Source organism: Asterias rubens, chromosome 7 (assembly GCF_902459465.1).
Source record: "Asterias rubens chromosome 7, eAstRub1.3, whole genome shotgun sequence".
NCBI classification, from domain to species: domain Eukaryota; kingdom Metazoa; phylum Echinodermata; class Asteroidea; order Forcipulatida; family Asteriidae; genus Asterias; species Asterias rubens.
This window is the reverse complement of record NC_047068.1, coordinates 13,585,619-13,602,984: the sequence shown is the minus strand read 5'-3', so window position 1 is coordinate 13,602,984 and position 17,366 is coordinate 13,585,619. Positions and strand designations below refer to the sequence as shown.

Sequence of the window (17,366 nt, the reverse complement as noted above, 5' to 3'; positions counted from 1 at the left end):
ATCAGAAACTCCAGAGCATGAGTCCAGTGCATTGTAAAAGCCAGTGCCATGCATATATTGCAGGCTGGTGTAGTGCATCTATCATTCACATCCATTTAAAAAGTCTGAGACAGGAGGGTTAAACAAACAAAAAATCACTTAAAAATAGATTCAACCAAATAAAATTCACTGTACCCAGCGAAACCAAATGTTCATCACACTGGTGTTTATCATAATGTCTCTTACCAGGGTAAGTTCCTAACAATAACGGACGGGCTGAGTGATGTCTCCTTGAGCTTACTGATGCCATGCGAAGTGTACCTGAATGTAGCTACAGAACGACTCCCATCTGAAAGATGAAAACAAAATAAAAACACTAGCATTTCAAGTAGTATGAGAGAAAGCGGCAACGCCGTATTTGACAAGTCGTTTTTTTTTATCATTTTGGGTTGAAAAAGATAACATTACTAGAGCAGAACTCAAACCAACAACCTCAGGATTAACATGCCGGCACTCTGAGCTATCCAACCCTTTGTTGGCAGTCTCCCTATTTTGTCAATATCTTTGTTTGTCACTATCTTTGGGGGTGCCAGTCAGAAGCCGGCCATACAACCGTTAACTGCCGTGTAGCAACTTGTGAAGCTACAGCCAGGGAATCACCTTTAAGGCACTGGACAGGTTTGGTAATTGTAAAAGACCACTACTCTCACTTGGTGTATCCCAACATGCATGAAATAAAAACCTGTGAAAATTCGGGCTCAATTGGTCATCAAAGCTGAATAATGAATGATAAAAACACCCATGGTCTAAAAATTTGTGTTCTTTCAGATGCACAATAAAAGACATCGGCTGAAGTATTTCATTATTTAAGTGAGAAATTACTTCTTCTTTTTTTAAACTACATGACTTCAGAGGGAGCCGTTCCTCACACTGTTTTATACTATCAACAGCTCTCCATTACTTGTTACCAAGTACATGTACATGTAAGTTTTTATGCTAACAATTGTTTTGAGTAATTACCAATAATGTCCTGTGCATATACATGTAAGGGGATTGTTCAAGCCCAAATCACTAAAACATAAAGTCTAAGTACCTTCTTCAGCATTTTCTTCATGTTCAGTCTGTTTCCCTTCTCCTTCCATAGCGACATCTCCATTGACAGTGACTTGGTCCTCCGCCTCCTTCTTGCCCCCCTCATGGTTTCCACTGTCTGCCTTATTGACATCGGAACCTTGGACCTCAGGGACTAATGAGTCATCCGGTGCTGAAAGATATAAACAACAAACATGGTAAACAACCATGTCAACAAACATGTAAACAACCATGTCAACACCAGTTGGCATTCATAGCAGGCATCCATAGCAGGCCTGATAGTTTAAGGTGGCAACAGAGGCAATTACCTCCAGACCCCTGGTCATTGCCTTGGTGCCATTTGAAAAATTCCAGTAGAAATGAACTTTTTCGTACATTGTACATGTAGAGGGGCCCTTCATATGAGGAACAACTTTCCTGCTAAGCTTGCCCTTACAACAACAAAGTACCATGTCTGTTCATTTCTCCAGAAGGGGATGGAAAACTCTTCTTAGGAAATAAAGAAAATGCTTGCACATAAAATTAAATTAATCATACTTGAATTGTAATGTATGTACACCGTTGTGCCACATGTACATGTACACACAGTTTTATCCATCAAGGTTTAATGTTAGGCCCTATGTATCAATTAATTAACAAAATGTTGTTGAATTGAATTAATTTTTTATTGACACTTAAGTTTGCTATTTGCACAGTGTGCAACTTGTTAAACATGTATTTATGTGCATGATGTATGTACTTGCAAAAAATTTGCATAAAGATTGCAATATGTACCACGCCCCAACCCTACCACACAGAATCAGAAAGAAAAACGAAATCTGGTACACTAGTTGAAATTAATGTGTTGACACTAGACAGTAAACATATCTCCTGAAAATCTGCTCCACTTCACTTGATTGATTCTTTTTACGAGAACAAAAATCACAAATATCAGAGAACTGCTGAGGCACATGTCCACATGAGCACAATACAAAAATGGCCATGGAATTGGGACAACTACAACATATAGTACAAGGTATTGTTTTGTTCTTGGCTGGTGTTCATATTATTGTTGTTTGACTTGAACTATTTTTACACAAAATGTAGGAGTTGTCTACATTGTTACAGTAGACAACTAGATGAACAGTATGTCAACACTGCTGAGCCCACTTTTACGTTGTTACTGCCCACAGAATAAATATGCTTACGATCCCTGTGGGGTGCGTGATTCTATTGGCAGTAAGCACAGATTTCTGTGGTTAATAGCAGCGTCATGAAATTGGGCAACATCAATCGTTGTCAAGGGCCCCAATTATTGTACATGAGCACATACATGTATAAATGTATGACACTTTGATGCTTGATACCTTTCGTATATCAAGTTTTTGGCAATGACATGAATCCCTTTTAACTGTGAATGAAGATGTACATTATCTAATATAATTTACCTGTAGAAGTTTCACCCATATAAGTTGTCAAGTTGAAAACCAAAAAAGCAATGTTTTCAGGAGAGTCACGTATATCCGTTGTACAAGTTACTAAAATAACTTTTTGTCTCAATGAGAGGAAAATATTGCTGTGGGCTTGTTTTATACTCCTTTCTCAAAAACTCTGTACACTCCTGACCATATTTTTAGGGAAGCTTTCTACCATCATTATCTTAAAAAATGTAAGTTTAATGTAAAACTGTGGACATTTGTGTCGTACAGATAGAACCCAAACCCTTTAAAGGGATTTTATTCATGCCCCAATTCATGTATGTTTGCTTCCACATGAGCACATGTATGTCACTTTGATGCAACATACAACTTAAAGGCAAAGTGAACAAAGTACACTGTATCTTTGGTTTTTTAGGACCATTTGATGTAGACAATTTTGTATAAATCCTACATTATAATGTAAATCAAACAAACCTATGAAAATTTCATCTCAAAAGGTGGTAGTGTTTTTGAGAAGTATCACCAAAACCAGAAGCGTAAGAAGTTACTCAATCTAAGAAACGTGTCACGCAGAAATGTCTGGCAGAACAAACCATATTCCTCTGAAGGGAAACGTTTCTTAAAAATATTACACATTTCATTAACAGCTGCAGTGCTTCTTAAAGACACTGGACACTATTGATAATTGTCAAAGACCAGTCGTCTCACTTGGAGAATCTCAACATATGCATAAAATAACAAACCTGTGAAAATTTGAGCTCAACTAGTCGACGTTGCGAGATAATAATGAAAGAAAAATCACCCTTGTCACACGAAGTTGTGTGCTTTCAGATGCTTGATTTTGAGACCTCAAATTCTAAATCTGAGGTCTCAAAATCAAATTCGTGAAAAATTACTTCTTTAACAAGGTTTTATATTATATAACTGACATACAGATCCTTGTCATTTGATTGGTGGAACTTACTTCATGTGACATTCACTATTACTCCCATCCGCACCGACGATCAAAAAGTTATTCGCCCATGGGGAATAGCATTTCCTGTTCAACAGTTAGGATCATCCTTGTTTCCAACGTTTTTGAGCAGTACAGCGCCGCTGCTAAAACAAAGGAGCACCTGTGCAAAAGGTTGTGATCCGATTTGTGCATTGTTGCCGCTACGCGGCGCTATATGATTTTTGGTTGTCAGTAATTTGTGTGATTTTTCACAATGTTATACTTTTAAAATACATCAAATGACAATGATCTATGTCAGTTATATAAAACAAATATTGAGTGGCTTTAATTCGTGGAATGGAAGGAATATTATCGCTCGGTAAAATTTGGACTGTTCCATTTGACTCAACTTCGCCTCGTGAAATGGAACAGTCCAAATTTTACCTTGCGATAATATTCCTCCCATTCCACTCTGAGCCACTCAATATTTGTATACTATCAACCTCTCCCCATTACTCGTTACCAAGTAAGGTTTTATGCAAATAATTATTTGGAGTAATTACCAATAGTCTCCACTGCCGTTAACAAGCAAGTAATGATAGTCATTTTTTTTTTAGATCCATATGCTCCCCCACACACGCACAAGTCATGTACTTACCTGATTCTAAAGCCAACACATCTACACAACACATCATGTACAATGTATGCACTACGTATGTAAATCAGGGAACGATTTCGTCAAGCAATTAAGCATAGCAACAAATTTAAACTGAACTTTTTGTTTGCACTCTGAATGCCAATATTGAGTAGCAAATCATGATTTGTTTTTGAGTAGCAACTGAAACATTTTGTGTCGCATTTTACTCTGCTATACAAGGGATATTTATCCTTTACTGATAATCAGATAATAGAATGAAAGTTTTCAGCTACATATTATATGCATAGCTACCACATTGTCATGATGATATCTGTTCACATTGTATGCTACATGTACTATTATACAATTATGGCTGTATTTAGACACTGGCAACACAAGACTCTTCTGGAATACAAATGAGTGGCAAAACAATAGTCGGGGGGGGGGGGGGGTAGCTGATTTCCAAATGTGCATCGAAAAATTACTGTACGACTGATCAAAATAGTCCGATGTTTACAGAAGAGCCACCGAGATTGGGCTTCCTGCAGGCACGAGTTGTACACAGCTCAATTGGAAGAAGACATACACAACGACTACAGGGTCTGTTATTTTTTATAACTCTTCAATTAATGTGGAAGTCATGACTAGAAATGTAAAATTTACCACATGTACTTTATGTAGATCTTGCCTGCCAGAAAGGTTTTAATTTACAATTTTTATTATTAATTAGACTTTTGCCTATTGATTGGTCACAATTTGACGCATAATTCAGGCGGATCGACCCGGATTTACGCATCATAAGAAGTACCCCGAGGGCCTTCATGTATAGTGCTTGGCGAATAGTGAAATTTTGGTATTCGGATACCGCTGGCCAACTATCCGAAATTAACCGGATATTCAAATAGTTTTTTTCGCCACTAGAGGGCGCTATTAAGAAAAAAAAGAAAAAAAAAGAAGATCTTATGGGCGGATTGATATTAGTTTTAGACAGTGTCACTCGGTTCATTCATAAAAATAACCGGATCTAATTTAAAGATGGCGATTTGCTGTTTCTTTTGATCGTGATTGACTCTACGTGAAGGAAACCTTTCGTAATCTTTGAACAAATTACGTCAGAAATGTCATTGTTTTAACTCTTCACGGAGGTGAGCATAGTTAAATACTTAATTTATGCTGTTTTATGCTGTCTTAATAGAAGTTTCATAAGGATTCAGACAAAATATTCCTATTAAAGAATATCCGGTTACTTGGTTGTAATTACAGAACTATCCGGTTTATAAATAGCTATTCGCGCCCTATGCGGACATCCGGTTAAGAAAAAAAGGCATTCGCGATTACGGATAGGAAAACCTATTCGCCATTAACCGGATATTCAAATAACTCGCCCAGGCCTATTCATGTACATAATCCATTTAATCCAAGAGCACCAATCTTTCCTTGCCCATATTGTAGCCTAACTCATCCACACCTTGTGGAATTTGTTTTCACCCAGATCATCAGATCCATCTTTCACGATGTTAACACTAGAAACACTAAAAAAATAAGGTCAAGTACACAGTATGTATGTCATAAAAATAAAACTTGAAGTTACATGTACACAGACGATGTGACCCATGTTTACATTCAAACCGCCCTCTGTTGACAAAACACTGTATACGTCATGTTTCGCTGGGCAAAAAGACCCGTAGTCATGGTAAGATTGCATACTATTTCTAGCTGGCTGCCAAAACACAAAGGTTTTGCCCGGCGGTATGCGAGCGAATCATGTTATGGTTTTCGAGTGCATCAGAGGTCACATCGTCTATAGGATTTCCTTTTATGGTTTTGCAAAACAAGGGTTCAGTACCTGTGTAGTTGGGATCAGTATCACGCCTGAAATGGCGCAGAGGCCAGGGAGGCCAAGGCCTCTGTTGCCCTGGTCTTGGCATTGGTGCCTCTTTCAAAAGTATCCCAAAGAGATTTTACAATTGAAGTGCCCTTTTCATAAAAGGCCTCTGTTGCCCCTGGTCTTGGCATTGGTGCCCCTTTCAAAAGTATCCCAAAGACTCTAAGATTTTATAATGAAAGTGCCCTTTTCATAATTAAAAATGTCCTTGCCCTTTCAAAGATATAATTCCAGGCCTGACCTAGTCATCTGTGTGCATGAGTTCAATTACCCCATTTTACTTTTTATCACTCCAATCAGTTCACATCACCCAGAGATGGCCTGCATTATCATTGCTCATGGGAGTGGGGTGTGGGGGGGGGGGTGTGAATGAATCATTCTGTTTCTCTGTGTTCACACTAATCAAATAAATTTACCATTGTCTTTCCTTGAGGGATTGATGCACAACTGGTACGTGAAATGAATGCGATCTGATCATCAGATGGGTTTAGCAATAAAATCAATTCATATTGCAGTATTAGCAAATACCAAACTGCACGACATTGTAGGTGCAGATTGTTTTGTATGGTTAATCACGATTGACTTTAACTTTTTCTGTGACCAGTTAGCTCAGGGCTCGTCCTTAAAGGGACACGTTGCCTTGGATAGGGCGAGTGGGTCTATAAAAAAGTGTTTGTAACCGTTTGTTATGAAATGCATGGTTAGAAAGATGTTTTAAAGGTAGAATACAATGGTCCACACAAATACGCCTCGAAAATGCGTGGTTTTTCTTTTACTCTGCGAACTAACACGGTCAGCCATTTTATGGAGTCAAAAATTTGGACTACCATGTGGACTACATTTGTAGTAAAAAATGTGCAACGTACATGTACACAAAACTGTAATTTTGCAGTGGTCTTTTCCTTTTACACATACCAGTAGTACATTATAGGAGAGGGGAATTTCCCCATACTATACAATCCATACCAAGGTTAATTAGTCAGTGTACAACATGATATACATGTACATGTATACAAATAAATTTAAGTTTTAATTTTTGTTCTGGTTAAAATAAAAAAAAGTATCAAAAACTTGAAGCCAATGCAACAATGTTGCTTTACTTGTTTGCCCAATGCAAAAAAGTGCTGACTACTTTCCACAGTCCATAATCCAAAGTATCTAAACATGCCCCATGAGCCATCTTAAACCTTCCTTCCATCCAGACGTGCAAAAAAAGACTACACGTACAAGTGGATGCATACAGTACCAGTACATGTACATGGGGATGTACAATGTATGTTGTAAACGTGTGTGTAGCTGTAGAGGTTAATGTCCCATCCGAGTACTGACCGCGGTCAATGGTGTAGGTACAGTACATGTATCTATGAATGTGCCCCAGTCTAGACAACCAGCCAACCGTGCCATCACAAGCATGACCAGAAATAGTGTATGGGAGTGTACCATTGCAGGTTCAGGTACCAACTGACCATGAAGATTCTCGGTCAGAACTCGGGCTGCAATAATGTGAAACGTACACTGGACGCCATTTCAGCAAGCAACTCTTAAGGTGCAACAACAGGGCACAATTTCATGGCTCTGCTTACCGTAAACAAAGAATCTGCGCTGTTGGAATCAGGAAATTACACACTCAGGCCAAGCGTGATTTATTTTATGTGATCAGGGAATTTTTGCTGGTGCGCATGCCATACATGCAGAATTTCGCGTTATAAAAGCTGAGCCATTAAATTGGACCCAGATCATTGCAGACATGAATCAATCATGTATAACAAAACATGTTTTCCTTTGTAATTTTGCCATGTTTACTGCCAAGAACTCCCCAAACTTGAATAGTCCTACATGTTTGTACAGTACATGTACATGTACTGATAATTAGAGGATGCTTAAGCTAATCGTTCTTGCAAGTTTGTCCAAATGAGGCAAGGTTGTGTCATGGCAGACAAAGTTGGTGTCAAAATGGAATGTACACTTTGTTGAAAAGTTTTTAAAACTATAGTGTCGGGTGGATGAGCTTCTATATCTTTTTTTTGTATTAAAACTTTGAAAACAGATTTTAAATTCATGACAAGAATATTGTACATTGTGTGCAGGCCTGTATGCTTCATTCTTGAAAGGGCAAGGGCACCAAGGTGTTTTTTTTTACTTGGTAAAGGGCACCCTAAGAGGAAATTTTAAATTTCTACTGGAGTATTTCAAGGGCACCAAGGCAATGACCAGGGGGCATGGAGGCAAGCGCCTTCATTGCCTCCGTGAAGTATCAGGCATTCTGTGTGAGTCTATAAAACAAATAGTCTATTGAATGCATTCAGTGAAATCTGGCTTTAGTAGGTCTATAAAGTCCAGATTTCACCTCATGATTAGATTCTTTGACTACACGGTATGCACCAAATGTTTGTATTAATGTACTTTACAAATTTCTTGGAATTGAATACTTGAAGTATTGGTTTCAGTTGTGGAGATAATGCTCACCATGGTATTATGTTTGACAGTTCAGATGGGTTCATGGGTAACACAAAATATATGGGGACAAAAAATAAAATTTCCCAAAAGACAAATAACATTGATATTTAATAACAGTTTTTTGATGGGGAGGGGGTTTGTTTTGTTTTGTTTTTGTAATGTTTTTGTCAATGCAAACTTGTCCCAAAACAAGGCTAAAGCAACTCTAGGTAAGGGGCAACAAGAACAACATATATTTAAGATGAAAATAATTCATGGAAGCTGGAGGTAGAAACTGAAATTCGTCTTGAAAAGGTCTACATTGTAGGGTGGAGGGAAACATGCACCAGGCAAGGAGTTCTAAAGAGTTGCAGACTATAGCCTTGCTCAAGGCAGTCGCATTATTTGCTCCGAAAAGACGCCGCTGTAAACCCACCCGTATACCCTGTGCGTGGTGCGTGCGATCACACCGCATGACCCACCCGTACACCTGTCACATCGTACAACTACTGTGCACACAAGCCATCCGCACTCGTACCACTAACCGCATGCGGAGGCCGTCAGGCCGACAGCCTTGTCGGGTCTGTAACTTCCGGGTTTAATGTGTTGTATTGAAAAATTTCCACAAGTGGAAAAAATTGGGGGGGGGGGGGCTCTAGGATATGCTTGTATGCAGCTCATGAATATTAACAATCTTTCGTCTGACCAATTGCAGACGACACAGGATGGGAAGCAAATGAATTATTCATTTTGACGTCCAATCACGCACTTCCCTTATCACGACCTTTGGACCCTATCATGTTCGTGTGTGATGTAAACATGTCTCGTCTTTTGCGGGCATTATGGTAATGAGCTGACCGTGGGAACTCTTCGCTTATTATAGTAATGAGGTCAGTGGCTTCAACACAGACCCTACAAGGCTGTCGGCCTGACGGCCTCCGCATGCGGATAGTGTACGGGGGCATCGTGTCGTGCGATGTTACGCACAGTGAATACGGGTGGGTTTTTGTACAACGGCGGTCTTTTTTCGGAGTGAATAATTCGACTGCCTTGAGCAAGGCTACGAAAACTATGGCACTTCAGAGGGAGCCATTTCTCACAATGTTTTATACCATCAACCTCTCCCCATTACTCGTCACCAAGAAAGGTTTTGCTTAGCTAATAATTATTATGAGTAACTACCAATAGTGTCCACTGCCTTTTCAGGCCAGGTAACATTGTTGGTGGTGGTGCAGCAGCAGTTGTAACAATCTTCCTTATTAAATGTTGACCATTGGGAGATTTGAATTGAGGTACATGTAACTACACAACTATTTACTCACACACAGTTTATGAAATTGTTACATCTTTTTACATGTTTTGTTGAAATGAATATGATGCCAAATTTAACTGCTGTTCACTTGCAATCATTATGTAAAAAAAAAAATGTATTGTTTACAAATAATAAAATTTGTTTCTATTTTAAGTAAATTTTGTTCATCATGATTATTTATAATAATATGAGTGGAAAAAAGTAAGCATACTACTCCTTGTCCTATTGTAGGTATGAGCATGGAGGTAGGAAGAGAAGGAGTTTGAACGGCCCGCCAAACCACAGAGTAACAAAACTCTGACATGCCCCTGTCTGACCAATGGGAAAAGATAGGAGACCTCCAACAGGATGGCCAATTAACGAGAGCGATTATTAGATCTCTCTGTACAGAACGTGCGGTACCGCCACTCTGCATTGCCTGCGTGCAAAGATGAATCATTGGAGACAGGAATTGCAAAAATAAATTTTTCGGATGCGCAGTGTTTTTTTCCTTGTCTTTTATGGATGCGCACATGGTACAAACTATTAATTTGTTTTTTTTTACATGAAAATCGGAGTTGTAGATGTTGAGTTGTGATTGACTTCTTCATTTACCGTTTGTGGTGCATGGAAATATCATTGCATATTTTTAGATTTGTTGCGACTTTCCGGTCACTAGCAGTGGTTCCAAATTTGGGTAATAGTACAGGAGGGTGGTTTGTATTCAATTGTGTTGATCATTTAGGTGTCCGACTTTTATCAATCCCAAAAAAGTAGTTTTATCTTTATATAAATCCATACGACTTACGACTCTATAGTTGCGTGAAGAACCAAGTGCGCACGCACAGACTCACAGAAGCCAGGTCGCCCAGTGTTTGTATGAAGGTATGTGGGTGATTACGAGGTGTCGTTAATACAACCGCGGTACAACAAGTTCAGTCTAACCCTTTGAAGTCCATTCGTTCGAACTCCTTCTATTTCCTTCCTCTATAGATAGTATGCGGTTCTCTTTGCTATCATCTCCCCGTGGAATCGATAGCGAAACAAACCACATACCTTCCTACATGTAGGACTAGGACTCGGGAGAAAGCGTTGGCAATAATGGTTATTAATTTAGTCATTTAATTTGAGTGTCATATTTATTTGCCTTGAATTGAATTGAAGTTGTAACTTGCGTAAGAAAGTCGTATTGTTGTAGTTTTTGACTTGACTTGAGGAATGAGGGAGTAAACTGTGTATTCAAAATCAAATTTTGAAACTCAAATGGGAAAAGTTTCCACATGGCGCCACCACTTTTTCATTATATATATGAAATATATTATAGTAGGCCTATCTAATTTACCTCAATGAGATATCCTTTTTTGTAAAAATGAGTGAAAAAGTGGTGGCGCCGTACGAAAAGTTATCCCTCGAAAGCTGCTTATCTATATCATTTCATTACATACATGTTGACATGGATTGGAATAATGTATCTTTATTTTTTCATTAATGATAAAATCATGCTAAAAATTAATAAACAAATTATTAGGGAGGCCTAGCTAGGCCTAGCCCCCTAACCCTACTCATCATATCTTTCTTAATATATTATAGCTCTTTTCTTTGCACAAGAAACGGTCACTAAATTTGGGTTTTTTTAATGGACTTGCTAAAGCCTCACCCTCCTGCGTTTCCATCTCCTCTGGCTCACTTTGCGGTCGTTCTTGTTCCTCACAGTGATTCATATTGTTGATCGGACTCTTGTTGTTCGACCTCCTTAAAAATTTCCGCTCGGACTTGTCCGCGACCGATCCCCGTTCACTGCCGGGCGACGAGGGAGTTTTCCGGGACGCTGGAGGCACCTTGACGTGCTTACTCGCGATGCGCCCAATCTCGGCGGTCTTAACCCCTCCGTTAAGGGGCACTCATTAAGAAACTAAGTCCAGTAATTGTCTATGTACAACAAGAATTCACAGCTACCCGGAAAACAGTGAAATACATGCACTGTTTCATGCTTTCTCGATAACACTGTCTAAAAAACATAAAACCCGAGTAACATGGCCGCCATACATTGAAATGTGTGCATTATGGGTAGGCCGACTTATGGAGACCTGGAAATGCCATGTAATTATAATAATAGCTTCACGATAATGTCAAAGTACTTTTGTTAAAGCTTTCGTGAAAGGGTTTTGAAAAACAATGATTATATTAATTGACATGAATAGTTATTTTACAAATGTACATACATTTTTTGGGATAATGAAAGCCGTTTTGTGTCATGTTGTGATGTTTTTCCTTTTCTTTTGCTAAGGTTAGATTCTCCATGACATTGAGGGCGCTATTTTGTTTTTGCGCAGAAAATATTTCTGTATTCAGTAAGTTTTTGCTTACAAACTTTTCCATAAGAAACTTTACTTAGACTTAGACGATCTGACATCAACTTCGAGCTGGGTGAGGTATAGGACTATAGTCAAGACAGTCTTGGTCTATAAACCAAATATGTTTGAAGCAAACTGTTTGTGTGTGTGGTTTCTGTGCAGGTAGGTATGTTATGTAGGAGACTCTGCCCCCCCCCCCCCCCCCCCCCCAACGGCGAACTGTGTACAAACTTCTTATGATAGCGCTCTCTTGTGAATCCTCCTTGGCTCCAAAGCCCACCAGTAATTTCCCACTAGTGGAGAAATAACTTTTCGCTGACACAGGTCCAGACTTAATTGACACTAATCAAAATAATTTATAAAATTAGAGGCCTTAAAACTATTGTTATTTTCTTGAGGTGTGGAATTTATCTGGTACTTTTTGTCTTAACTTTAACTTCAAGTCACATCTTCAAGTGATAAATAGTGACGATTTTTTGTGAATGATCAGCCTATGGTCATCTGGTTAAATACACCATTGGGAACCTCCATTTACTAACTTAAAAAGCGATATTTCCGAAAGAATTTTTTTTTTTTTTACATGTTTCCACATATAGCAACGATATAATTGTGTCTCTTCTCGGGCACCGTAGGTCAACGAGCGTTAAAGACGGTGTAATTCTAAATTCACCAAGTTGAATGAGGAATCAGCCGGCTCGTTGTTTGCCTCGTCGTACTATTAACCCCACTTGATGACGTCATGAAACCAGAATTTCAGCTTCAAACAGAGTGAATTTAGCATCCTAGACAAAACACACCCGCCTCCTGTGTTCAATTATTTTGTTTCCCTTTCTGGAAAGCTGTAATTTATATAAAGTTATATATTTCACAACGCTCAAAAAACTTCGTTTTCGACAATAAACTTACTAAAAAATTGTCGAAATGATACTAAATTAGAATTTGGCGAGGGCTAGGAACAGATGTGCAATACACTGTGCGCATGCGCATATTATTCTTCCCACAAACCATTGCGAGTTCACTGCGACATAGACATTCGACGTTTATTCAGGGCGTATTAATTTATTCTGTCCAAATATTTCGTAATGTTTTAGGGCCCAAAGTACCATTTTTAGTGTCAATTTGGGACAATCTACCTCTTAGTTACTATCATGAGCGAGCAGAAAGAGAGAGGTGAAGATTCAGGGGGCGAACTTTGGACGTCAAGTTGGGAGCAACAATGTCTGGACGAGTTGGACAGCGAACCCAACTTGGACGATCGGCTTCCTCAAGAACGCCAGTTTGCAGTTGATAAACTGTGGTACAGTTTTCAGACTTGCGCAAGTGCTGTGACACATCTGTATAAACTTGGTGAGAATTATGGAATCGAAAAGGAGATTGTACTTGCAATATTACATGCTTTAAACTGTACAGACTGATAGTTGTTTGAAAGATAAACATGATGATAAAAAGTAAACAGATTGCCAGTTGAATAATAAATGAGGTCACTGCTTTGCTTACCAAAGTGTTTACGAATTACTGCTGTTGTCTATGTCTTTTGTCTTTTAAATTTAATGACTATGTTTTGCTTAATTTGTACAAAATACTTTGTTAATGCTAGTTGATTTGTATCAACAGTGTACGTGTAACTTTTTTAATGTAACCAGTTATAAATTGCTGACATCATTGTTTAGTTATGTCTACAAAAATTAAAGGCTAAAATGCTAAATCATTCATTGTCTAATTGATTCATGCTCAAGAGTTGCACACCAGACAAGAGAATTACTATTTCAAGGTTGAGGGAGAGCCTCCCTTATTCTTGCTGATTATTATTATATTCCCTGGGCTTTCGCTTAATTTGTAACATTCTGGAATGTGAATGTGATGACAAACAAATTGTCGCACTCGGCTCTGAATAATAAAGCAAAATTCTGTTCAGAACAAAGAACTGACATGGACTTCTCATTAATTTAGTATTATAAGTTGCGATAATCGTAATCCTTTAAAAAATATCCTATTCGACCACCGAGAAAATGGGAGGATACGATTATTGCAACTGCAATTCATTATAGCCTTGAATAGGTTGTTTACAATGCAAAGCCAATGCAGATTCTTAAAGGTAAATGTTCATTTTATGACTTGTGTTTAGTTCATAAAAGATCAAGAAAAGCATGGTCCTACATGTAGTTGTATTTGGTTAGTTACTCGTTAAAATCATTCCAATGTTTGTTTCTTTACAGAGCGCTTGACTGGTCAATCCAATGCCCTTCCTCTCTGGCTTGCATTTCAGAATGCCGCTAGTTCAGTAACAAAAATGTACAAAGGTAATGTTCAGATAAGCACTTTCACAGCTTTTCTTCAAGCATTTCATTTAATTTACTTTATAGGTTTGAAATTTCTTAGTTTCTTTGTTGACATTGCGAACGTGCAATGAATAGTTATGAAAAGATAGATCAAAGAAAACAATGAATATATTTTGGGTGATTTCCGCAGAAGACAAAGCAATATCTTTGGATGTATCCAGCATGTTCTACACACTTTCTATTTTGGTTCATTCAGCAGAGTGCCTGTAAAGAAAGAGCGGGGATTGTCCAGAAATGTTTCAAGGACAAGCCAAAATGACAACTGTAACCTCGTCCACAAACTTCTTCTTTGGTCAAACCTTAGAAATGTTTCTTTTTAGCATTTTTATTTCCTATGGGGCTTGAACGTGAAATAATCTAAACAATTAACGGTTTACTTTTCAAGAGCGTGTTTTCATGTCTGACGACAGAATAGTCCTTTGGTGTTTTAACTTGCCATGCCATGGGTTTGCTGACCTCTGTTAAAAGTGGAGCCTCATGAGGCATTAAAGCTCCATAACTAGCTGTAACCATGTTCCCACTTTTCTCCTGCTAATTTCAGACAGCTTAGAAGCACACAGGGGTTCGATAGAGCTCGGTACTCAGATCGGTTACCAGCGACGTACAAGAGACATAGTGGGCTGGGTCAAAAAAAGGAGACGCTTCATCAAACGGGAGGATCTCTTAGCGTTTCTTTGTGGTAAAGCACCCCCTCCTCGTATTCGTCCAAGTCAGATGGGTCGAAGTTCAGCAGAGAGGTCATCTCCGAGATCACACACACAGTCCCATGATGTGGTGGGACATTCTGTAGAAACTACTGATGATTTACAGCCATTCAGGGAGGCTTTAGCATTACAAGGTGAGTTGAGGGGCATCTTCCTCCCAAATTTTTTCTGGTGTTGCTCGAGTTTGATGAAGTTGGTACTGCGCAGCCAAACTGCCATGCATCACAAAAGATTAGTTATTTGGGTGAAATGCCTGACAAAAATCCCATGTAGAATAAGTTTACTTGAACGGTTCTTTGTCCAACCTTAGGCAAACGCAGTAGGTTTTTGGTTTTTTGGAGGGATAGGATGTAAACATGCTCAAGATTGACAAGATTATTTCTCTCTGACCATGTTGACGTACTCTTGAATAACAAAAAAAGTAAAAAAGTTGTTTAAAAATGTCCTTGCAAAGTTTTAACTTCTTGTGTTGTGATTGTTATTTTGTTACAGGTTTAAACGGAGCGATGGCCAACGTTGGTGTGTCCCAGTCTCCACCGCATCACTCTCATTCACGTCGCCGCCACGGAAACGTACTAGATCTCTTCCCGGATGAACTCTTTGCCCATCCAGATTCCCGTAAGAGAAACACCTCACCTAACGATGTTCACATGGACTCCCCTTCACATAAACGTAACAGGCTACTATGAAAAGAAGAAACAGACTGGCCGCTGTAGGTGTACTATACTACCATCAAAAGAACATTTAAAAAAAATATTTAAAAAAAAACACACACATGAAAAAAAAAAAAAAAAATGAACAAAGTAAAAAAGCAGTGGTTTAAAATTGTTATAGAACACTTGAACGGTGGAGCTTAGGAATGTTAAACATTTCGGACTGGAGATGTGCGACAAATCAAGACTGCTTCGGAGCTGTTACAACCTCAACAATGAGAGAAGAGGAATGAGGGTTCTTAAGTTGTCTTCGGACTACCTCTCATCTGTTCATATTGTATTGAATGAACTCCAGTGAAGTGTAGACATTGTTGAACACATCTTTCTCTCTGGTCATGGTAAGTCAGTTTTTCGACTGTCTTTACGCGTGTGAGCAGATGACGAGAACTATAACTCTAAGTACGATGAAAGATGAGAGAGTCTGTTACAGGCTGAGTCTTCTTCTTAACACTTTTATTTAGAGTAGATCTTAACAATTATATCTTGGTTGAAGGACCAGTTCCGTCATTCATAACATGTTGCAAGGGATTGTATTTACAGTTTGCAGTGTACTGTAGTCTTTCTGAGTGTTGATGTGAACAAGACACTTTTTCGGAACGCTCAAAATGTCTGGTGTCTTGTCCCAACTGCAATCAAAAGCCACTTGTTATAAGTTTGACTGGACTTGTCCTAGTGCTCATGATAACGTTTTCTCTTCGTAACTATTCTAAGTTATCATTGACAGGTTTTCTCATGACCAATCAGATAAAAAATCTTAAGCAGTGCGTTTGATCTTAGTTGCTAGACAAAAGTGTGATGTCACCATACAAATCACGATGGTGATACTAAACAGCTTGTCTTAAGATGAATCATAGTGGTATGTGAAATCGAGCCCCCTGCAGTGTTTCCCTGGCTAATGAGGTCAATACAAACTAAGGATTGGAGAAAAACTTGCACAGTGTTGCAACATGCCAAAAAATCAGCACTCACACAAATGCATGATGATTTCCATCAATAAAACCAAATTATAGTTCTTTATACACAGGGCAATGGAAACGCTAAAAAATGACATAAAATGAAACATTTTGAGTTGTATTCCCTCTTTATGGCAAATCTTCATTGCAAGATGGTGATATTGGCAACAAAATTACGCAAAGTGGTCACTGACAGGGTGAGCCAGCTGAGCGCGTTGGAATGGGCAAGGGAATTAATTGATCCTTAGGATTGTAGCTTTCACTACATACTCTCGCCTGATGCTTCGTTCTTGAAAGGGCACCAAAGTGTTTTCTCTTTCAAAGAGGAAACCTCCAGGAGGAAATTGTGGATTTCTATTGGAATGTTTCAAGGGTCACCAAGGCAACGACCAGGTAATCGCCCGTGTTGCCTCCATGAAGCATCTGGCCTGAACACTAATATTCAAGTGGAAATGTATTTGAGTAAAAGATTCCCCAGTTCATGTGACACAAGTAGCTGTCAATGTTGATCCCCCCCTACACTGCGCCATCAGTTATCCCCAAATGGGACCACATATCAAGTGTAGGTTGGAACAGAGTCAGACTCTGGTTTAAAAAAAAAACCAATATGGGCACTGCATGACTAAGGTAT

General features: G+C 38.8%; 2 protein-coding genes across 2 annotated transcripts in view; one reads left to right on the top strand and one right to left on the bottom strand.

The window, feature by feature from the left end:
* The window catches only part of LOC117292200 (ubiquitin carboxyl-terminal hydrolase 7-like), a 34,752-nt gene extending 23,040 nt beyond the window's left edge, over positions 1–11,712 (bottom strand). The window contains exons 1-3 of the mRNA XM_033774161.1: positions 11,330–11,712; positions 1,073–1,243; positions 226–328 (exon numbers count right to left, since the gene is read on the bottom strand). Of these exons, the coding sequence (XP_033630052.1) occupies positions 226–328; positions 1,073–1,243; positions 11,330–11,393 (338 nt within the window). The 5' untranslated portion in view covers positions 11,394–11,712. The remainder of the gene's footprint in view (positions 1–225; positions 329–1,072; positions 1,244–11,329) is intronic.
* A 1,330-nt stretch (positions 11,713–13,042) lies between these two features.
* Positions 13,043–16,817, top strand: LOC117292814 (UPF0472 protein C16orf72 homolog). The gene is made up of 4 exons (XM_033774975.1): positions 13,043–13,373; positions 14,243–14,326; positions 14,907–15,203; positions 15,562–16,817. The coding sequence occupies exons 1-4, from the start codon at positions 13,175–13,177 to the stop codon at positions 15,756–15,758; spliced, it is 777 nt and encodes a 258-aa protein (XP_033630866.1). The 5' UTR covers positions 13,043–13,174; the 3' UTR covers positions 15,759–16,817.
* The last annotated feature ends 549 nt before the right edge of the window (positions 16,818–17,366 follow it).